General features: G+C 43.7%; 1 protein-coding gene across 1 annotated transcript in view; it reads right to left on the bottom strand.

The window, feature by feature from the left end:
• pla2g4f.1 (phospholipase A2, group IVF, tandem duplicate 1) overlaps window positions 1-16,073 on the bottom strand; it is a 33,788-nt gene extending 17,715 nt beyond the window's left edge. The window contains exons 1-6 of the mRNA XM_041867063.1: window positions 16,008-16,073; window positions 9,770-9,842; window positions 9,447-9,583; window positions 6,553-6,687; window positions 6,423-6,463; window positions 212-254 (exon numbers count right to left, since the gene is read on the bottom strand). Coding sequence (XP_041722997.1) covers window positions 212-254; window positions 6,423-6,463; window positions 6,553-6,687; window positions 9,447-9,583; window positions 9,770-9,842; window positions 16,008-16,016 — 438 coding nt within the window. The 5' untranslated portion in view covers window positions 16,017-16,073. The remainder of the gene's footprint in view (window positions 1-211; window positions 255-6,422; window positions 6,464-6,552; window positions 6,688-9,446; window positions 9,584-9,769; window positions 9,843-16,007) is intronic.
• Window positions 16,074-24,652: the final 8,579 nt, after the last annotated feature.

Genomic DNA, 24,652 nt, shown 5'->3' on the forward strand with positions numbered 1-24,652 from the left:
TAGATCAGTGGCACAAAATCTCAATTTAATCCATTTTAAATTCAGGCTGTAACACAACAAAATGTGGAAAAAGGGGGGTGAATCATTTGTTGGTTCTCATAGCACATTGTTATGTCCTGTCATTATTGACCTCATCATTATCCATATCTGACCATCCTTGTGATGTTGACTTTGCCTTAGAATGATCAGCAAACCAAATGAATACCCTTACCACTAGGACACCATTAGAGAGATACTCGCCAGCAGGCTCTTTACTGCAAACAGGGAACACAAGAAACACAAACTTTTTTTCAGTCATGGAAGTAATTCCCTTTAAAAAAACAAAATTACGTGAAAAAAAAACAGGGTGTTTAAAACAGCAATCCTTAATTGAAACATTAACAAAGTGTTCTCCCCTCTAGTTTCGGTAAAAAGCTGAGGGATGGGGCTGGAAAATTGCAACCACTCTCAAATCCAAAGATTACAGGGTTCCCCAATAGGCAGCCCGCTGTCCAAATTCGTCCCTGTCACGCCCTGGCTCTGGGGACACTTGTATGTTGAGTCAGGGTGTGAGTTTCCTTTGTCTGTTCTAGTTGTTGGTTTTCTATGTTGACCAGAGTGGTTCTCAATCAGAGGCAACTAGTGTCAGCTGTTGCTGGTTGTCTCTGATTGGGAACCATATTTATTCAGTCTGTTTGCCACAGGGGTTTGTGGGATCTTGTTTCCAGTGTGGTTTGTGTTAGACCGAGGACGTCACGTTATCGTTTGTTGTTTTTTTGTTCGTGTAAATAAAGAAGTATGTTCGCATTCAATGCTGCGCCTTGGTCCTCTGTTCCCGACGATCGTGACAGAAGATCCCACCAAGACTGGACCAAGCAGTGTGTCCAGGAGCCATCGCCAGGGAGATCTCTAGCGGATCTCCTTCGCCTCCTCGACTGGGTCAAGCCGTGTGAGGAAGAGAGGAGCTTGACTTGGAAGCAGAAGGGCGAGAGGTGGGCGAGAACCATGGAGGCCTGGTCCACGGGGGAGAGACAAGCCCAGAACGCCGTGGACGACGGGGCAGCAGGAGGCCGGGATAGAGCGGTCCAGCGGGTTGGCAGAGGAGGCCGCCAGGTTACGGGGGCCACTGGTCACAAAGGGGAAGGAAAGTGTAGAGGCACGGCGAGAGGTACTGGGGTGTGTTACCAGTCCGGTCCAGCCCGTTCCTGATCCCCGCGTAGGGCCAGTGGTGTGTGTCCCCAGTACGGTCTGGCCTGTTCCTGTTCCTCGCATCGAGCCTGTGGTGCGCGTCGCCAGCCCGGTCCGGCCTGTTCCTGCTCCCCGCATCGAGCCTGTGGTGCGCGTCGCCAGCCCGGTCCGGCCTGTTCCTGCTCCCCGCACCAAGCCTATGGTGCGCGTCGCCAGCCCGGCCCGGCCTGTTCCTGCTCCCCGCACCAAGCCTATGGTGCGCGTCGCCAGCCCGGCCCGGCCTGTTCCTGCTCCCCGCACCAAGCGAATGGTGCGCGTCGCCAGCCCAGCCCGGCCTGTTCCTGCTCCCCGCACCAAGCCTATGGTGCGCATCGCCAGCCCAGCCCGGCCTGTTCCTGCTCCCCGCACCAGGCCAATGGTGCGCGTCGCCAGCCCGGTCCGCCCGCTCCTGCTCCCCGCACCAAGCCTATGGTGAGCGACGCCAGCCCGGTCCGGCCCGTTCCTGCTCCCCACACCAAGCCAGTGGTGTGCGTCGTCAGTCCGGCACGGCCCGTGCCTGTTCCACCGGTGCCTGGTCCGGCACCGGTCAGCTGCTCCACACCGGAGCTAGAGCAATCCGCTCCACCAGTGTGCAGTCCAGCTCCGGCCAGCGGGGCCAGACCGGACCAGGGGTACTTTGGGGGGTTGGAGAGGGAGTGGGGATCAGGCCCGGAGCCGGATCCGCCGCCAAGGCGGAGTGCCCACCCGGTCCCTCCCCTGTGGTATTTGGTTGGCGCGGTCGGAGTCCGCGCCTTTAGGGGTGGGGGGTACTGTCACGCCCTGGCTCTGGGGACACTTGTATGTTGAGTCAGGGTGTGAGTTTCCTTTGTCTGTTCTAGTTGTTGGTTTTCTATGTTGACCAGAGTGGTTCTCAATCAGAGGCAACTAGTGTCAGCTGTTGCTGGTTGTCTCTGATTGGGAACCATATTTATTCAGTCTGTTTGCCACAGTGGTTTGTGGGATCTTGTTTCCAGTGTGGTTTGTGTTAGAACGAGGACGTCACGTTATCGTTTGTTGTTTTTTGTTCGTGTAAATAAAGAAGTATGTTCGCATTCAACGCTGCGCCTTGGTCCTCTGTTCCCGACGATCGTGACAGTCCCACAGGTGATATTATTTGTTTTGTATTTATTTTTGTTGTTGGACATAAAAGACTGTAAAATCACCAGGAAATTAAATTGCCATCAGCTCAAAGTGATTTTAATTGATGAAATCTGTTCCCAAGTAATGGAGAGGCATATGTGTTTGTATCCCAATGTAATTAAGGTTAGAAATTATTCTGTTTTTTAAAATTATTCTGTCAATTTGCAGTGTACACGTTATTTATAACTATGTTCCAGCCTCCGCTCAAGGAAAAATTGGCCCACAGCTGAATTTAATTGAGGACCCCTCGACTACGCTATGGATGCAAGGACTGACCATCCATGATATCAGAATTAGAGTTTTAACAATGTAATTAGTCTATACAGTGTTTGTTTACATTTACTTTGTTTACTAATATTGGAGACAGGTAGCCTAGCGCAGGGGTCTCCAAATTTTTATAGCATGAGAGCTACTTTTAAAAAATGAAACGTGTCGCGAGCTACTCATTTCTTTCTAGCTTTCTTCTCCTCTCCCCTGCAACGCTTCCTCGGGTCCTTAGTGTACAAGAGAAAGTAGTGCTCTATGTTTTCTGTCAATATACCTGGTAATATAATGGTTAATAAACAACTCTAAGGGAAGCCCTATAAAATCATATTTTCCCAAATGATGATCTCAGTTTTATTTCTCCCTCTTAAAATTACAATTGGTCATAGAGAAACAATGAAATTGGATGTTGTCAATGCAACATGTCAATACTTAAATCACATTTTAAAAAATTTGGTTTGGAAGAAAACAAACACATTTTGATTTTTGAGTGTAATTCCCCTTTAATAGCGCATCTGGCCCTTTAATTGAGCATCTAGCAAGTGAGGAATGTGCCATCTAAGGTGCCGGTCTAGAGATGGTTCTGTACTGCTGCTGCTCACTTCATGGCAAAGTTTGCAAATAACAAATAATAGATACAAATGAAATACTTACTCATGATATACTACTGCCAGGTAAGCCTACTTTGCAATTAACAATTAATTGAGAAGGTTTTGGGGAAAGTATTTCTGTCAACCCACAAGAAGGTTATCACATCAACTGGCTACACATGGGAGTGATAAACAAACGTGGCACCACACAGACAGAAGGGCAATATTGCTGGAAATTAATTGGCAGATATTGTGTTAAGTTTCGCTTTTCAAGCCAATAGTGGCTAACCAGGCGTGGGATAATGTCAATGTTGCATTGATTAGATAGTCGCTGGGAGATACTTGTGAGATTTGTTTATGACAGTTTGTGGTGGAACTAGGGCTGTGGCAGTCACACAATTCTGTCAGCTGGTGATTGTCAAGCAAATAACTGTCGGTCTCACAGTAATTGAAAGTTAATTAACATAAACACATTTACCATCTCCTGTCTTTCACACACAGCCTACAAGCCACTGATGCAGACCTTTGGAAGAGCTACATTTAAAAAAGTATCATAAATCCATGTAATATAGCCTACACCTTCACAATAAATCCATGATTTATTTTAGACAGGTCTAAAGAAGCATGATATGAAGATAATGTAGTCTATTTCAGAAGAACAGAATAGCATACTCTGAATTGTCCTTGTTAGGTCCTGATCTGGCTATGCCAAATGGCTGTGGGCTACACTAGTTCATTTAGCAGACAAGATTTGCTTAGAATTCCATTGCATTATTTTATAGTATGAAGAATACAATTGAACAAAGCTGAATAAAATAGAAAGGATATTTTCTCCAAACGATTTGAGGGAGTGCGCACATGCGGGGCTATGTTGAGCGACTAACAAAGAAAGGTATTCTATATGCTTAATTTAGAGTTATTCATGTAACTTTAGTTGTTCTACAAACATTGGGCTATATGTTTTGATTTTTAATACATTGTAAGGCTGATGATGCGACTCTAATGATAGTTTGAAAAAAGTGTCTTGAAAGGCATGAGCTCTGCTTAGTTTTTTTGCGCAGGCTGTACACACTACATCAGTCACTCATTCACAATTTGACAAGCACTTGATAATGCCTAGAATTTCACGGCGGCATCCCCTTTGTGTGGCCATAATGCAACCTAAAACAATCCATGCCTTTTGCGGCCAGTGGCGGTTGTGCCCTTCTCCCTGAGTACTGCATGCTCCGAATCACCTCTCACGTGATCGGGTCTTTCTCACAGGCTACAGGTGAAGACAGACACATCGGGGGACGTACAGTGGGGGAAAAAAGTATTTAGTCAGCCCCCAATTGTGCAAGTTCTCCCACTTAAAAAGATGAGAGAGGCCTGTAATTGTCATCATATGTACACGTCAACTATGACAGACAAAATGAGAAAAGAAAATCCAGAAAATCACATTGTAGGATTTTTAATGAATTTATTTGCAAATTATGGTGGAAAATAAGTATTTGGTCACCTACAAACAAGCAAGATTTCTGGCTCTCACAGACCTGTAACTTCTTCTTTAAGGGGCTCCTCTGTCCTCCACTCGTTACCTGTATTAATGGCACCTGTTTGAACTTGTTATCAGTATAAAAGACACCTGTCCACAACCTCAAACAGTCACACTCCAAACTCCACTATGGCCAAGACCAAAGAGCTGTCAAAGGACACCAGAAACAAAATTGTAGACCTGCACCAGGCTGGGAAGACTGCATCTGCAATAGGTAAGCAGCTTGGTTTGAAGAAATCAACTGTGGGAGCAATTATTAGGAAATGGAAGACATACAAGACCACTGATAATCTCCCTCGATCTGGGGCTCCACGCAAGATCTCACCCCGTGGGGTCAAAATGATCACAAGAACGGTGAGCAAAAATCCCAGAACCACACGGGGGACCTAGTGAATGACCTGCAGAGAGCTGGGACCAAAGTAACAAAGCCTACCATCAGTAACACACTACGCCGCCAGGGACTCAAATCCTGCAGTGCCAGACGTGTCCCCCTGCTTAAGCCAGTACATGTCCAGGCCCGTCTGAAGTTTGCTAGAGTGCATTTGGATGATCCAGAAGAGGATTGGGAGAATGTCATATGGTCAGATGAAACCAAAATAGAACTTTTTGGTAAAAACTCAACTCGTCGTATTTGGAGGACAAAGAATGCTGAGTTGCATCCAAAGAACACCATACCTACTGTGAAGCATGGGGGTGGAAACATCATGCTTTGGGGCTGTTTTTCTGCAAAGGGACCAGGACGACTGAACCGTGTAAAGGAAAGAATGAATGGGGCCATGTATCGTGAGATTTTGAGTGAAAACCTCCTTCCATCAGCAAGGGCATTGAAGATGAAACGTGGCTGGGTCTTTCAGCATGACAATGATCCCAAACACACCGCCCGGGCAACGAAGGATCTCAACCCCATAGAAAATCTTTGGAGGGAGTTGAAAGTCCGTGTTGCCCAGCGACAGCCCCAAAACATCACTGCTCTAGAGGAGATCTGCATGGAGGAATGGGCCAAAATACCAGCAACAGTGTGTGAAAACCTTGTGAAGACTTACAGAAAACGTTTGACCTGTGTCATTGCCAACAAAGGGGTATATAACAAAGTATTGAGAAACTTTTGTTATTGACCAAATACTTATTTTCCACCATAATTTGCAAATAAATTCATTAAAAATCCTACAATGTGATTTTCTGGATTCTTTTTTCTCATTTTGTCTGTCATAGTTGACGTGTACCTATGATGAAATTTACAGGCCTCTCTCATCTTTTTAAGTGGGAGAACTTGCACAATTGGTGGCTGACTAAATACTTTTTTCCCCCACTGTAACTGTGCGCGTCCTTATCCAATTCCGAGGTGCATATTGAAGATATTGGAAGAACTGTCCACATTTACTTTTCGTCAGCCAACAAGATGAGTAGGCCTAACGAACAGCAAAAGTACTAGCCTATGTCAATCTACTATCCCCCATAGTACAAACGTTGACCTATTCTATTCTGTTGTGGGATGCGATAGATCTCAAATTAATACAATCAATAGCATCAAAAAACATTTGCAGTTCCACATGTGAAATTTAAGCTCAACATGTGAAAACAGCTATTTCACATGTGCTTTTTTGTAACGGTTGTTACAACAAAACATTTCAACATCTTCTGCTTTGAAAGTGGTCCTCAATGGCATGGATGTCAAAGTTGTCACTCACCTCTCCAGCAACTCAAACTCAACCCACAATTCATCTTTGGTCTGAAATAGAGAGGAGGCAAAGGAGACTAAGCATGTGATTCATTAATGACATATTCTAGTTCTATTCCTTAGTGCTAGAATAGTCCTACTGGTTCACTGGTGAAGGTCTTGGTCTCCTTCTTCCCAGGGGTGAGGTTATTGATGTCAAACACTATGATGGAGCACAGGTCATCGCTATCGCCAATGAAACTGTCCTCATCGTACACCTTCAACTCCACGATATTCTGAAAAGACAAGGGTATCTCCTACTTCATTTGATCATGATTGCATGTACTGTATTTTGATTTACAGTATATGTTTGTTTACACATGTAAAACTAGTAAGTCTATAAGCACTCACTCTGTAACATACCAGAACTTTCACACAAGATAACACATTCCTTTTGCAATTCTAATCTGTTCCATAGCATGTGAAATAACATGATAACCTATTATTTTCAATATATTTAAGGGGAAAAAATGCATCCAGACTAGCTTTTCAGGTGTTTGTCAAAGCAAATTATTATTATTTTGTAATTATTGTCATTCCATTTTCGGTAGGAAAGGAACTTGTTTTACGATTACATCTCTGCAGCTAAAAGGTCTGTCACAGTCTGTAAAATATCCAGTCAATTCCATCTTTTACCATCTTGTAAACTCCCAGTCAAGACCCCTGGGCTTTTTTGAGATAATGATTGGGGACTAGAGGGCCCTACACAAACAGAGGATGGAACTTTGTACAGTTGAAGTCGGAAGTTTACATACACTTAGGTTGAAGTCATTAAAACTTGTTTTTCAACCAATCCACACATTTATTTTTAACAAACTATAGTTTTGGCAAGTCGGTTAGGACATCTACTTTGTGCATGACACAAGTAATTTGTCCAACAATTGTTTACAGACAGATTATTTCACTTATAATTCACTGTATCACAATTCTAGTGGGTCAGAAGTTTACATACACTAAGTTGAATGTGTCTTTAAACAGCTTGGATGTCAATTGGAGGTGTACCTGTGGATGTATTTCAAGGCCTACCTTCAAACTCAGTGCCTCTTTACTTGACATCATGGGAAAATCAAAAGAAATCAGCCAAGACCTCAGGAAAATAATTGTAGACCTCCACAAGTCTGGTTCATCCTTGGGAGCAATTTCCAAACGCCTGAAGGTACCACGTTCATCTGTACAAACAATAGTATGCAAGTATAAACACCATGGGACCACGCAGCCGTCATACCGCTCAGGAAGGAGACGCGTTCTGTCTCCTAGAGATGAACGTACTTTGGTGCGAAAAGTGCAAATCAATCCCAGAACAACAGCAAAGGACCTTGTGAAGATGCTGGAGGAAACAGGTACAAAAGTATGTATATCCACAGTAAAACTGTCACGACTTCCGCCGATGCTGCCTCCCCTCCTCGTTCGGGCAGGCTTCGGCGTTCGTCGTCACCGGGTTACTTGCCACTGCCGCTCCTATATTCATCATTCCATTTGTCTTGTCTTGTCATTACACACACCTGGTTCTTATCCCCTCGTTAGTCCGTGTATAAGTGTTCCCTCTGCCCCCTTGTCCTTGTGGGTGATTGTTTAATTGAGTAGTGTAGCTCGGTGGAGCTACTCGTACCATTTTGTTGCCAGGGTAGATTTTCCCCTGTGCCTATGTATTGTTGGATCTACCGTTACAGTGTATTGCCAGGGATGATAGTTTCCCCTGTGCCTGTTTCGTTTGTCGCTATTCCAGCCCATTTGTGTGTAAAGACGGAATAAACTCTGTATTCTGTGATTACCCTCCTGCGCCTGACTCCTTCCATCACACTCATCACAAAAACGAGTCCTATATCGACATAACCTGAAAGGCCGCTCAGCAAGGAAGAAGCCACTGCTCCAAAACCGCCATAAAAAAGCCAGACTACGGTTTCCAACTGCACATGGGGACAAAGATCGTACTTTTTGGAGAAACGTCCTCTGCTCTGATGAAACAAAAATAGAACTGTTTGGCCATAATGACCATTGTTAAGTTTGGAGGAAAAAGGACATCGCTTGCAAGCCGAAGAACACCATCCCAACCATGAAGCACGGGGGTGGCAGCATCATGCTGTGGGGGTGCTTTGCTGCAGGAGGGACTGGTGCATTTCACAAAATAGATGACATCATGAGGAAGGAAAATTATGTGGATATATTGAAGCAACATCTCAAGACATCAGTCAGGAAGTTAAAGCTTGGTCGCAAATGGGTCTTCCAAATGGACAATGACTCCAAGCATACTTCCAAAGTTGTGGCAAAATGGCTTAAGGACCACAAAGTCAAGTGGAGTGGCCATCCCAAAGCCCTGACCTCAATCTTATAGACAATCTGTGGGAAGAACTGAAAAAGCGTGTGCGAGCAAGTAGGCCTACAAACCTGACTCAGTTACACCAGCTCTGTCAGGAGGAATGGGCCAAAATTCACCCAACTTATTGTGGGAAGCTTGTGGAAGGCTACCCGAAACGTTTGACCCAAGTTAAACAATTTAAAGGCAATGCTACCAAATACTAATTGAGTGTATGTAAACTTCTGATCCACTGGGAATGTGATGAAAGAAATAAAAGCTTAAATAAATCATTCTCTCTACTGTTATTCTGACATTTCACATTCTTAAAATAAAGTGGTGATCCTAACTGACCCAAGACAGGGAATTTTTACTAGGATTAAATGTCAGGAATTGTGAAAAACTGAGTTTAAATGTATTTGGCTAAGGTGTATGTAAACTTCCGACTTCAACTGTATATGGTCCATTCCAAAATTTGAGCTGCACAAAAGTAGGTCGCTGCGTTTGAGTAGTTTGCCTTATGTGTGTAGTGGCCTTAAGGGGACTCCCAGGGACGTGACTTACCAGCATGCCCGAGCACCCAAAATGTGTAGCTACACTGTCATTACACCCTACCTATGTGCAAATATATAGTTTTAGGGACACCATGTCGCTACGAGGTATCTCTGCCTAGTTATGGGCCTACTGTATGAGGGGGTTTACCTTGACGTGACTGTAGACCCTGAAGTGGAAACTCTCATTCCACTCTGGGGTCTTGCTGTTGGGCACAGTCTTAGTACAGAGGGTCCTGGCAGATGCTGTGGGGAGACCTACTGTAACATAACAGTCTGACTGAGACACTGCAAAACAAACAGGACCGTTAGAAACTATTTTGTGTGTAGAAACAGATCAGAGATTAAATGCTTAAAGGGATAGTTTTTTTGTTAAAAAAATGATAATCTTCAAATGAAATAATTGTCTGCTCTGATATTGAATTTAGAAATCTATGAAAAGTATATACATATATCGAAAACAATATGACTCACAATAATCATAAGAGGAGTGGTTTATTGCTCGGAGTACAGTAACAGTCAGGCTCTGGTAGGTCTTAACCTCTCTCTAAAAGGGGAGGCAAAAACATACATGGTTACAGAAATACAAACACATACACCCCATATAGTCTGGACAAATGTGCAGAATGGTGTACAGATATCGGATCTCTTTTGTTGCTAATTTTCTTCCTGCGCATCAGGAAATTCAAATGAGCTTTGTGAAACCCGCAGTTCTCCTTCTCTCAATGTGGAGGCAGTCGTCATTCGGACCAACGGGGCCATATTTGTCCATATTCTGTAGGCTACCCATTAGTCTATCCATTGTCACATAATGAAAAGTGTGAAAACTGATAATAGGCTACTGTTTGTGTTTCCCTGACTGAGTTGATGAGCTGATTTGGGCCATCTTAACGTTTCTAGCGAACCTAAGGTTACAAATCAACGGTCAAAATGTTACTGAATCTTGGCCTGGGGTGGTCTAGCGGTTAGAGCCGCTGCCTTCAGCGCGCACATATAGGCCCACTTTTCTGGTGTGGGTTTGATTCCGGCCAATGCCCTTCTGGCACAAATAACTCAATCCCCCCCGATTTTTTTTTTTTTACATGATTTAGTTACACGTTTCAAATATGGACAGCCCAGGGATTATTTACTCCCTATCTTGATAAGAAATGACCATACCATACACTTTTATTTTAGGCCATGGCTGCAGATCCAACTTTTTGGGGATCCGCTGGACTAAAAGATCCAGAGCTTCCCAAAGCTTCTGCACGTGTGTATATTCTCTATGCGTAGAGAACAGGCTACTCAGACAAATTGTGCTCATTCAATAAAGTTAGGTCAAAGCTGAATCAATGTCTGCAACGTCACATATTGATTACAGTATTCTAACTAACAGAACCGAATATAATAGCATTGGTCCTCACACATTGAACCTATCAACAATATACTGTAATCTTAATGAATAAATGCACTACCTACTGTTTGTCTATGTCACGCCCTGGCCTTGAGAGCCCGGTTGTCTTTAGTTGGTTTGGTCAGGGTGTGAATTTCTATGTGTATATCTAGTTTTGTATTTCTATGTTGGCCGGGTGTGGTTCCCAAACAGAGGCAGCTGTCAATCGTTGGCTCTGATTGGGGATCATACTTCGGCAGCCATGTTGCCTAACTTAGTTGTGGGATCTTTTTTTGTTCCTGTTAGGCTTGTGGTGTTATAGCCCTTAGGACCTTCACGGTTATGTTGCTGTTGTTGTTTTTTGTTGAGTGTTTATTCGTTCTAATAAACATGTACCCATACCACGCTGCACCTTGGTCTGACCCGTCTCTCAACGACCGTGACAGAAGATCCCACCATAAAAGGACCAAGCAGCGTGCCCAGAAGGAGCAAACGCCTGGGACTCAACGGGAGGTAACCTTGGTAGATGTCCTCCTCGGTTGGGGGAAAATTACTGAGGAGGAGGCCGTCCGTTACCGGGAGGCAATGAAGGAGAGTGTAGCCGATAAAGGACCCTGGGCGAAGGAAGAAGCCCGGGTAGGAGAGGATCAACGGCGACATCAACGGTGCCGGCCGAAGAGGAAGCCCGAGAGGCAGCCCCAATATTTTTTTTGGGGGGGCTAAAGGGGTGGTCAGGGATCGAGAGAGAAGAGCCCCGACCATTGCACCCGTGGGGGTTCCAGGTGGAGTCCCTATAACCATGGGAGCAGGAATGGGAGCAGTTTTACACAGAGGAGTCGGAGGAAGACGACAACAATGATTTTCTGTTCCCTCACTCGTGGGGGCTCCCAGAGGTGTCCTCACTGGAGGGGGATTGGCGGTGGAGAGAGAAGGACTGGAACAGTCGTGGATCTCCAACGCCAGTTCCCAGTCCGGCACGGCCCGTGCCTGCTCCTCGCACCAAGCCAGTGGTGCGTGTTCCCAGTCCGGCACGACCCGTGCCTGCCTCTCGCACCAAGCCAGTGGTGCGTGTTCCAGGCACGTCCCGTGCCTGCCTCTCGCACCAAGCCAGTGGTGCGTGTTCCCAGTCCGGCATGGCCCGTGCCTGCTCCTCGCACTAAGCCAGTGGTGCGTGTTCCCAGTCCGGCACGGCCCATGCCTGCTCCTCGCACCAAGCCAGTGGTGCGTGTTCCCAGTCCGGCACGGCCCATTCCAGGACAGAAACACGCACCTAAAATGGAGTCAGCAGGTACAGTCGGTCTGTCCGAAACTTTGGAGGAACGTATCCAACGGGAGGCGAGCAGGTTCCAGGCTCTCGGCAGCGCAATGGAGCGTGTGGTGAGTACATTGGAGCGATGGGAGAGAGGTGGCGTTTCTACACCTCCTCCAACCACACAACTCACCTGACCTCCAGCGACGGTCCCCTGCAGGGAGCACTTTAGCGTGTCAGTGCCCAGTCTGGGACCGGCAACCAGCCCAACTACAGGGTTGGAAACCACCTCTGAGTCGGTGCCCAGGGTGGGCACGACGTACAGCCCCGTTTTGGAGCAGGAGCTCCTAAACATGTCGGTACCAAGTCTGGGGCCGGCAACCAGTCCTACTACAGGGCTGGAATTTTCCTCTGCGTCGGTGTCCAGGCTGGGCACGGCGTTTAGTCCTGCTCCAGAGATTGGGATGGATACGGGTCCGGAAGTTTGCTCCACTCCGGAGCCAGAGCAGTCCGCTCCACCGGGGTCCAGTTCAGCTCCGGTCAGCGGCTCCACTCCGGAGCTAGAGTAGTCCGCTCCACCGGTGCTTAGTTCAGCTCCGGTCAGCGGCTCCACTCCGGAGCCAGAGCAGTCTGCTCCACCGGTGCCCAGTCCAGCTCCGGTCAGCGGTTCCACTCCGGAGCCAGGGCAGTCCGCTCCACCGGGGTCCAGTCCAGCTCCGGTCAGCTGTTCCACTCCGGAGCCAGGGCAGTCCGCTCCACCAGGGTCCAGTTCAGCTCTGGTCAGCGGCTCCACTCCGGAGCCAGAGAAGTCCGCTCCACCGGTGCCTAGTCCAGCTCCGGTCAGCGTCTCCACTCCGGAGCCAGAGCAGTCCTCTCCACCGGGGTTCAGCTCCGGTCAGCGGCTCCACTCCAGGCCCAGACGTCAGCCCCTCTCCAGGTTCGGGGCCTCCCACACCAGGGTCCAGACAGGGCTTGGTGCATCGTGGGAGGAAGGAGAGGGGAAGCATCGCGCCGACGGGGAGGCAGAGAGGGAGAGGTCGTCACGCCCAATGCCCACCCGGACCCTCCCCTAATGAGTCAGGTTGGTGCGGCAAGAGTACGCACCTTTGGGGGGGGTAAATGTCACGCCCTGGCCTTGAGAGCCCGGTTGTCTTTAGTTGGTTTGGACAGGGTGTGAATTTCTATGTGTATATCTAGTTTTGTATTTCTATGTTGGCCGGGTGTGGTTCCCAAACAGAGGCAGCTGTCAATCGTTGTCTCTGATTGGGGATCATATTTAGGCAGCCATGTTGCCTACCTTAGTTGTGGGATCTTGTTTGCGTTCATGTTAGGCTTGTGGTGTTATAGCCCTTAGGACCTTCACGGTTACGTTGCTTTTGTTGTTTTTTGTCGAGTGTTTATTCGTTCTAATAAACATGTACGCATACCACGCTGCACCTTGGTCTGACCCGTCTCTCAACGACCATGACAGTCTAGTACAGATGTAGGATCTTAATTTGATCTATATTATCACAGCAAAATTATCCTGCAGCAACAGGATTTGAACGTTTAGTCCAAAATGTTGCTTGATCGGTGGTTAGGCTATTAGCTGGCCAAAAGTAGACTACATGAAAAGTACAATACTGTTAATATAACCATGGTTTAGAGTGGATTTTCAGTGAATTTATGTAAATCTCAAAGCTCATCAGCATTTCCTGCAGTGAAGGAAAATTCTCAGCAACAAAAGAGTGATAAAATTAAGATCAAACACCTGTAGTTTTCCTTTCTTTGATGTACATGAAAGCAGTGTTATATTTCAAATTGATACAGTGGGGGAAAAAAGTATTTAGTCAGCCACCAATTGTGCAAGTTCTCCCACTTAAAAAGATGCGAGAGGCCTGTAATTTTCATCATAGGTACACGTCAACTATGACAGACAAATTGAGGAAAAAAATCCAGAAAGTCACATTGTAGGATTTTTAATGAATTTATTTGCAAATTATGGTGGAAAATAAGTATTTGGTCACCTACAAACAAGCAAGATTTCTGGCTTTCACAGACCTGTAACTTCTTCTTTAAGAGTCTCCTCTGTCCTCCACTTGTTACCTGTGTTAATGGCACCTGTTTGAACTTGTTATCAGTATAAAAGACACCTGTCCACAACCTCAAACAGTCACACTCCAAACTCCACTATGGCCAAGACCAAAGAGCTGTCAAAGGACACCAGAAACACAATTGTAGACCTGCACCAGGCTGGGAAGACTGAATCTGCAATAGGTAAGCAGCTTGGTTTGAAGAAATCAACTGTGGGAGCAATTATTAGGAAATGGAAGACATACAAGACCACTGATAATCTCCCTCGATCTGGGGCTCCACGCAAGATCTCACCCCGTGGGGTCAAAATGATCACAAGAACGGTGAGCAAAAATCCCAGAACCACACGGGGGACCTAGTGAATGACCTGCAGAGAGCTGGGACCAAAGTAACAAAGCCTACCATCAGTAACACACTACGCCGCCAGGGACTCAAATCCTGCAGTGCAAGACGTGTCCCCCTGCTTAAGCCAGTACATGTCCAGGCCCGTCTGAAGTTTGCTAGAGTGCATTTGGATGATCCAGAAGAAGATTGGGAGAGTGTCATATGGTCAGATGAAACTCAACTCGTTGTGTTTGGAGGACAAACAATGCTGAGTTGCATCCAAAGAACACCATACCTACTGTGAAGCATGGGGGTGGAAACATCTTTCAGCATGACAATGATCCCAAACACACCGCCCGGGCAACGAAGGTGTGGCTTCGTAAGAAGCATTTCAAGGTCCTGGAGTGGCCTAGCCAGTCTCCAGATCTCAACCCCATAGAAAATCTTTGGAGGGAGTTAAAAGTTTGTGTTGCCCAGCGACAGCCTGTCACGATCGTCGGATATAGAGGACCAAGGCGCAGCGTGGAAGGTGAACATACTTATTTATTAAATGATACACGAACAAAACAACACATCGATACGTGACGTCCACAGGTGCAAAACACAAACCAACACGGAACAAGATCCCACAAACACTGTGGGAAAACCACCTGACTAAATATGGTTCCCAATCAGAGACAACCAGCAACAGCTGATACTCGTTGCCTCTGATTGAGAACCACTCTGGCCAACATAGATATACAAAAACTAGACTAGACACAACGAGCACAAAACATAAACTCTACACACCCTGGCTCAACTTAAAAGAGTCCCTAGAGCCAGGGCGTGACACAGCCCCAAAACATCACTGCTCTAGAGGAGATCTGCATGGAGGAATGGGCCAAAATACCAGCAACAGTGTGTGAAAACCTTGTGAAGACTTACAGAAAATGTTTGACCTGTGTCATTGCCAACAAAGGGTATATAACAAAGTATTGAGAAACTTTTATTATTGACCAAATACTTATTTTCCACCATAATTTGCAAATAAATTCATAAAAAATCCTACAATGTGATTTTCTGGATTTTTTTTCCTCATTTTGTCTGTCATAGTTTACGTGTACCTATGATGAAAATTACAGGCCTCTCTCATCTTTTTAAGTGGGAGAACTTGCACAATTGGTGGATGACTAAATACTTTTTTCCCCCACTGTACATTCAAACAACATGAGAGCACCTTGACAAGATAAACAATGTTTTGTGCATCCCTACACCAGCGATCGTCAACTAGATTCAGCGGAGGGACAATTTTATTTTGAGTGGATGGTCAGGGGGACGGAACATAATTACAAATAATTTGTAGACTGCAAATTGACCGCAAGAAGCCCAAACACATATAATATTTGACTAAAACATCATTTCAAACCTTGCTTACATTTGTATAAGATCACATATACATTATCTCACTATTATGTGTGGGAATACTTTGGAACCGATTTCCCCCCCCAAAAAAATATATATGTAAGCAAGGTTTGAAATGATTGTTTTAGTAAAATATATATTTTTTGCTCATAAAACTTGGGGGGGAGGGGGGGGCAAATAAAATCACCCGTGGGCCAGTAGTTGGGTAACCCTGGCCTACACTGTCTTCACAAGTTCTCAGAAGATCTGTTGCATAAATATTCTAGCTACATATTTAAAATAAAGAAAAGTACCTTCAACATGGTTAGTTAATGTTCCTCCTAAGTTTGCAGAGAATTGAAGAGCCTGTCAGCTGTCGGGAATCCTTCTCCCTGCAGAGTGGAAGGTATAAACTCTATATAGGCGAGGCAAAATGGGAGGACCCACTGTTCTATTGTTTTCAGGCTCAAGCATGTCAAACTTCATGCAGGTCAATGCGAATGTGGGGGAAGGTTGCTCTAAAGCTGTCCTTTTGAGATGCAGGGTTAATAAGGGCTCGGTTGCAACATGATTGATTAGCGTGTGATGACAAATGAAAAAATAACTATTATCAACAGCAAACATTCTGACAAGAAAAGCTGCTGATCAAAGCGTCATTTTGTCAAATTGAAGCCAGATGCAAAACCACTTCCATGTCGTGAAAAAGTCGATCAAGTCAAGTTGCTGACTATACACATTTCCACACATCAAATGTTCACCTTTATGTATGCTGTATGTGCTGGAATTTGACAAAATTACACTTTGATCAGCAGCGCCTCGTCAGTATGTTTGCTGTTGATAATAGTTCCTTTTTCATTCGTCATTCCATTCTAACAGAGCCCTCATGAAACCTGCATCTGAAAAGGACAGATTTAGAGGAACCTTCCCCTACATTCACGTTAACCTGTACGGAGTGGGCACTGGCCAGGAATGTTCTGTCTGTCCATCAACAGTCACTAAATGGCCATCAAAACCTTTAAATGGGCCATCCGGGATTCAAAAAACAACAAAGCAGTTCCTCCGCCACTTGTTTTGGTAAAAATGGATGACCAATCCCAGATTGGTAGATCATTTTTTAAAACTTTTATATGAATGTAATTGTAAACAAACACTGCATATCTTCAAAACATGGTTACATCATAGATGGTTCGGGGTGGCAGGTAGCCTAGCGGTTAGAGCGTTCGGCCAGTAACCGAAAGGTTTTTAGCTTGAGCAAGGCACTTAACCCTAACTGCTCCAGGGTCACCATTGATAATGGCAGACACCGGCTGTGAACCCACTCTCCCAGGGTCTCATTTCCCATTCACACATATGAAATAAGACAAATATAAGCACCACCAAATTAATATTATTATAAATGCCACATGAGCTTAGTTTAACTGTCGTACCCTATCAGAACCCAAAATATAAGCCTGTTTTACTCCAATGTTTGTAAACAAAGTAAATGTAAACAAGTACGGTATAGACTCAAAACATGGTTAAAACTATCATTTTTATGTCATAGATGGTCAGCCCTTGCATCCATATCGCTGTCTATGAATTTGAGAGTGATTACATTTCTCCAGCCCCATCCCTCAGATTTTTACAGAAACCGTTGCGGGAAATACGCTTTGTTATTGATTCAATTCCGGATTGGCCCTTTAAAGCTACAGTCTGGGATTTTGGGAAGCTGTTATATGGTCATTTCAATTCTTGATATTTACCCATTTATTCTTGAAGAATGTCTCATGCACTTACCGTCTGTCTTGTTAATAACCCAATGGGTCCATTGCAACCAACAGGCAAAATTTAACATGCAGCTGTATGTTAGCAAAGATTATGTACTGACAAGATATATGTCTCTCAGCCCTAACAATCGGAGTTGTTGTCCACAAAGCGGCATGGTGGGCTGTCTTGCTCCGGCCATTCTTTCTTTGGATTGGTGGATACATTTCATTATTGTAATCCTGTTTTGAATATTCAATGAGGTTTGTTGACATCAACCGCCTGTATTCAATGGAGAGAGATGCTATGCTACTAGCCTCATCCATGAATATGCATAGCCAACTCCGATATAAAGTGTTTTTTCTCAAAGTTGCCGTGATGTCACGTGTCCTACTTATATCAGTACACTCGTAACAACTTAAGCATTAAGAAACTTCTATTAGATCAAATAAACCTCACGTAGCAAATAAGCCATAAATGTTTTTGTTGACCAAATTCGACACTCTCTTATTGACCTCCATACAAAAACTCTTTGCTTGGTGGGCGAAACAAAGAAACGCCACCTGCTGGAGGGAGACAGATCTTCCGCCGAGTTGGGCCTCTCTCTTCCTCTTCATCTCTGATGGTAGCTCTGGATTTCTTAAAATGCTACTAACGGGAGATTACATAAACCTACATTAAGACAAACTTGCTTGCAACCAAAAACTCCAAAGAATAAACCAGCAGATCAGTTGATCTCATGTTGTTACCGTGTCAAGCAAGTGTGATACCAGACAGCTGCATTGGTGTCTAGGTTCTCTACTCACGCCCCCAATGAAGTATCGACCTATCAGGAACAGTGAAAATTGCAAGGCCCGATAATAAATAGTCATACTTTATTATAGTTGTAATTAATGGGTTACCTAAATTGGAAATGTAAAAGTAATGAGTGCACCAACATGAGTTTTCCATTCATGTAACCTGTATGATATTGGTCCAGTATAATTGCTGTCTGTAACAAGAAATGCCTTTATTTCAGTTGTAGGCCTACTGAATGATTGATAAAGAACGACTGCCCCTAAAAACCAACTGTTACGAACCCCGTGGCTTTAAAAGTCTAGGGTGGATGGAAAAGAGACCCGTAACATAACTCATGCAAATTAGAAGTGACACGGAAACAGTGAGAACAAAAATACACCGACAACCATAAGCTACCGTCAAACACAAAATTATTATTATGAACACACAGTAAAGGTTTGGGAAAAAGGGCTGAACAGGACCCAAGGAATGAAACAATAATGTCAAAAACCCCTAAACTGATCTTGCCTGCCTCAAGAACCGCTAAGCTACTGCTAACCATACAAAAATACAGTGGGTGGTCCGCTCAGGTCTAACTAGTATTTTTAGACAATGTTCTTTCTACGGGTAATGTATGCCCAAGGGCAACTTGCTAAATCCCCCTTTTCCCAGGAACACACAACATAGTTACCATACAGAGTAACCAGCAAATGAGTGAGTACACAAAAAACAGGACACCACAGTATCCATACTCACAAACAAAAAGAGTCTCTGTCAGCAAACACAACTGACTGGCTTTTAAAACAAGGGGATGTGTGCTGTGAGTGAAAAACCAGAAACAGGTGGTGCAATACAGAGGAATGTCCACTGATTGGTCCACCTCAGCAATCAGCAGACAAACGGATGTCGGACAGGTGGGACACCCCAACGACCACAATCAGGAACACAAAGGACACCTGTGATTTTTTTATTTTATTTCACCTTTATTTAACCAGGTAAGCCAGTTGAGAACAAGTTCTCATTTACAACTGCGACCTGGTCAAGATAAAGCAAAGCAGTGCGATAAAAACAACAACACAGAGTTACATATGGGGTAAAACAAAACAAAGTCAAAAATACAACAGAAATAAATATATATACAGTGAGTGCAAATGTAGCAAGTTATGGAGGTAAGGCAATAAATAGGCTATAGTGCAAAATAATTACAATTAGTATTAACACTGGAATGATAGATGTGCAAGAGATGATGTGCAAATAGAGATACTGGGGTACAAATTAGCAAAATAAATAACAATATAGGGATGAGGTAGTTGGGCGGGCTAATTTCAGATGGGCTGTGTACAGGTGCAGTGATCGGTAAGGTGCTCTGACAACTGATGCTTAAAGTTAGTGAGGGAGATAAGTGTCTCCAGCTTCAGAGATTTTTTGCAATTTGTTCCAGTCATTGGCAGCAGAGAACTGGAAGGAATGGCGGCCAAAGGAGGTGTTGGCTTTGGGGTTGGCGGAGTGTGCTAACCCAGTGAATAACTCAAACTTAGGAAGGAGGCTTCTGATATTTACGTGCATAAAACCAAGGCTTTTACGGTTACAGAAGTCAACAAATGATAGCTCCTGGGGAGTAGGAGTGATACTGGGGGCTGCAGGGCCTGGGTTAGCCTCTACATCACCAGAGGAACAGAGGAGGACTAGAATAAGGATACGACTAGGGCAGAAGGAGAGGAAAAACACAAAAAAACACATACAGGATACCTGTATCCGTAACACCAACTAATCCCTTTGAAAAGGCATCGATAGGAGTCAGAAACATTTATTCTAGTGTCAAAATTGACTAGAAAGTGTAAATAGGATAATTTTGGTCATAAAGTCAGTCTCGTCTAAAACTGAGTTTGGAACCTGAGTGTGTCACATTGAGTAAATTAAGTTTGGGGTTGGATTAAATTATGTCAACAATTCATGCCCCCCTTTGCCAAGCTCCTTGTGCAAATCGCCCCTCCGCCCCCCTTCATTGAATGGGGCCCCGTTGTTTAATCGCCCCTAATGAGTTCAAAGGATCATGGCCGTTTGAGACTGAAAGCCCTATACGGATTGACCATGCAATGCATGCTTCCAGCAGAATACACAGCGAACAAATATGGTTTGCATGCCCTGCCGAACTGAAGTACCATATTATGCGGAATAGGCGGTTGGAGTTTGTTGGTCCCCATTGGTGGTGAGTATACCAGTAGCTAGACCATAAACTGTATCTGGTTATGTATATTTTGATAATCATTATGACCTTAATCGCTAGCATACCCATTTCCAGTTTCACTGTACCGGCCATGTACCGGCCGTCTGGAGGTCCAGCTTACTCCCTGGACCTCCAGACCTCCAGGCCTCCACGCCTACTCTTCGTATCCAGCCAACACCCCTCTCTCTGGGAATCACCCATCAGAGCATCCCGGCCGTGGCTCAGCCACCTCCACAACCTTGCCCACCAGGCGAACCGGGGCACCCGCACTTAAGCACCCCTCTCCCAGCCACTAAGACCTCGCATGACAAGCTTCCCTTATTTTTGAGTTATTCTGTATAAAAAATATATCTGACCATTTTATAAACGGTATAATTGCGTGATATGATCGATTTTGCAACCCAACTCCACCCGTCGCCCCAACATTAGCTAGCTAGATAAGGTTAGCATGCTAGCTAGCTATTTGTTGTTATTTCTCCACTCTAGAACAGGAATTACGTCGAAATAGGGGTGACATTGCTTTCTGGTGGGGCCCTTTAAGCCATGGTCATCAATCACTCACTCCACCCACCTGTTACTATAATGGTTATTTTCCTTACACAATCTCAGTCTCCAACAATACAAATCAGATTTCTGTGTTAGTGTTGGTAAAGAAGGGAGTGGATAAAATGCAACCATTGAAAATAAAAAGAAAAAAATGCAGTACACTGCTGCTCACGCTCCCAGGTGATTTTATTATAACAACGTTTCGACCCTTAGGTCTTCATCAGGCATCCATGGTCTATCACTCACTCCACCCACCTGATACTATAATGGTTGTTTTCCTTACATAATCTCAGTCTCCAACAATACATTCCTGCCTGTTATCAGTCTGATCCCTGAAATCAGATTTCTGTGTTAGAGAGGATGTTGGTAAAGAAGGATGTGGATAAAAGGTGTGTGTGTGTTGCAGGCATTGCAACCATTGTTGGCCACCATACAGTATTATCGTTAGGTGATCTCTCATTAAACCATTAATATGCGCTAAGATCACCCGCACAGCTGATATTAATTGCAAACATTATTGGCCACCGTATTACCACTCCCTGTAGCTGTATATACTGCATTCTATTCTATAATATTCTACTGTATCTTAGTCCATGCCGCTCTGTCATTGCTTGTCCATACATGTATATTTTCTTACATTACATTCCTTACTAGTTATGTGTGTATTAGGTATATGTTGTGAAATTGTTCGATATTACTTGTTAGATATTACTGCACTGTCGGAGCTAGAAGCACAAGCATTTCGCTACACCCGCAATAACATCTGCTAAACACGTGTATGTGGCAAATAACATTTTATTTTATTTTATTTTATTTATTACCACTCCCTATAGCTGATGTTGGTGTTAACTGGAAGCCTGTGTTATTTATCATAAGGGGTAGATGTAAAATGTATAAGTGCTCATTTTGTACTTCAGTTTGAAATAACAAAAATAGTTGTATGAGGAGGAGCACAGGGTAGTGCAATATAGATAGTGCGGAAAAAAACATCACCAAATTCACTGAGAATACATTACATAGGATGAAGAAACAATACTCTGAGCCGCAGCTCCATACTACTTGTATAGAGAACTGATACTGTATACTCGTTGTTGGGGTAGGATTGGCGTGGGGTTTGGGGGATCCGTTTGTGGCTTTTAATAATTTATTGGGATTCTTCATGTCTTACTCATTGTTAGAAACAAGTTTGGTCCAAATCGGATGTTAGGTACTATATTTTTTGAATGAATTTATTTTATGAATCCTATAAATTCAAATGTCCAATTTGGGAGGATTCAATTATCTTAATTTCTCAGAGATCAAATTATATTTCAAAAAGAATGTTGCAGGAATGCGAATCTTATTTGTTTCTAACTACAGAAACGATGTCAACACAATCTGAGATGGTGGGTGTCATGGCTTGCTGAAATTACATGGAACGACCCAGTCTGTCTATGTAGCCAGTTGGCTATTTGCTATATTAAATGTGTTATTTGTTCGAATTAATGTCTCCAATTCATGAATGTTGAATGTCAAAACCTAATCTTGGTAAAGCACTGACAGGACGGTTACCCACTCAATTCAACATGTATTTTTTCCAATATTACGGTATGAAATAACTTTACAGTGATCACAACTGTAGTTAGTGACCATGTTGATAATTTAGTCTTTTTCTAACTACTGTTACCAACTTTAAAGTAGACCCACAATTTTTGTTTAGTCTGGACAATACTGCAAAACCTGTTGATGCTCTCAGTATCACTGGAGGTATTACATGTCTTGACTCATTCTGTTTTTTATGCCTTTGCATGGGTGAGCTGGATGAATGTCACACACCATTAACTCAAGCTGAACTGAAAGCGGTGGCTGCAGCTATGGTCCATGTTGTGTCTACAACCGTCTCCAATCTCCACACTGACAAGAAAAGACACACACTTCTTTGAAGGATCCTGCCCGACCCGAATGCTTCAAATGGCACAATTACACTGAGAATACATTACATAGGATGAAGAAACAATACTCTGAGCCGCAGCTCCATACTACTTGTATAGAGAACTGATACTGTATACTCGTTGTTGGGGTAGGATTGGCGTGGGGTTTGGGGGATCCGTTTGTGGCTTTTAATAATTTATTGGGATTCTTCATGTCTTACTCATTGTTAGAAACAAGTTTGGTCCAAATCGGATGTTAGGTACTATATTTTTTGAATGAATTTATTTTATGAATCCTATAAATTCAAATGTCCAATTTGGGAGGATTCAATTATCTTAATTTCTCAGAGATCAAATTATATTTCAAAAGAATGTTGCAGGAATGCGAATCTTATTTGTTTCTAACTACAGAAACGATGTCAACACAATCTGAGATGGTGGGTGTCATGGCTTGCTGAAATTACATGGAACGACCCAGTCTGTCTATGTAGCCAGTTGGCTATTTGCTATATTAAATGTGTTATTTGTTCGAATTAATGTCTCCAATTCATGAATGTTGAATGTCAAAACCTAATCTTGGTAAAGCACTGACAGGACGGTTACCCACTCAATTCAACATGTATTTTTCCAATATTACGGTATGAAATAACTTTACAGTGATCACAACTGTAGTTAGTGACCATGTTGATAATTTAGTCTTTTTCTAACTACTGTTACCAACTTTAAAGTAGACCCACAATTTTTGTTTAGTCTGGACAATACTGCAAAACCTGTTGATGCTCTCAGTATCACTGGAGGTATTACATGTCTTGACTCATTCTGTTTTTTTATGCCTTTGCATGGGTGAGCTGGATGAATGTCACACACCATTAACTCAAGCTGAACTGAAAGCGGTGGCTGCAGCTATGGTCCATGTTGTGTCTACAACCGTCTCCAATCTCCACACTGACAAGAAAAGACACACACTTCTTTGAAGGATCCTGCCCGACCCGAATGCTTCAAATGGCACAATTACACTGAGAATACATTACATAGGATGAAGAAACAATACTCTGAGCCGCAGCTCCATACTACTTGTATAGAGAACTGATACTGTATACTCGTTGTTGGGGTAGGATTGGTGTGGGGTTTGGGGGATCCGTTTGTGGCTTTTAATAATTTCTTGGGATTCTTCATGTCTTACTCATTGTTAGAAACAAGTTTGGTCCAAATCGGATGTTAGGTACTATATTTTTTGAATGAATTTATTTTATGAATCCTATAAATTCAAATGTCCAATTTGGGAGGATTCAATTATCTTAATTTCTCAGAGATCAAATTATATTTCAAAAGAATGTTGCAGGAATGCGAATCTTATTTGTTTCTAACTACAGAAACGATGTCAACACAATCTGAGATGGTGGGTGTCATGGCTTGCTGAAATTACATGGAACGACCCAGTCTGTCTATGTAGCCAGTTGGCTATTTGCTATATTAAATGTGTTATTTGTTCGAATTAATGTCTCCAATTCATGAATGTTGAATGTCAAAACCTAATCTTGGTAAAGCACTGACGGGACGGTTACCCACTCAATTCAACATGTATTTTTCCAATATTACGGTATGAAATAACTTTACAGTGATCACAACTGTAGTTAGTGACCATGTTGATAATTTAGTCTTTTTCTAACTACTGTTACCAACTTTAAAGTAGACCCACAATTTTTGTTTAGTCTGGACAATACTGCAAAACCTGTTGATGCTCTCAGTATCACTG

The sequence above is a fragment of the Coregonus clupeaformis genome, chromosome 37 (genome assembly GCF_020615455.1).
Source record: "Coregonus clupeaformis isolate EN_2021a chromosome 37, ASM2061545v1, whole genome shotgun sequence".
NCBI classification, from domain to species: Eukaryota; Metazoa; Chordata; class Actinopteri; order Salmoniformes; family Salmonidae; genus Coregonus; species Coregonus clupeaformis.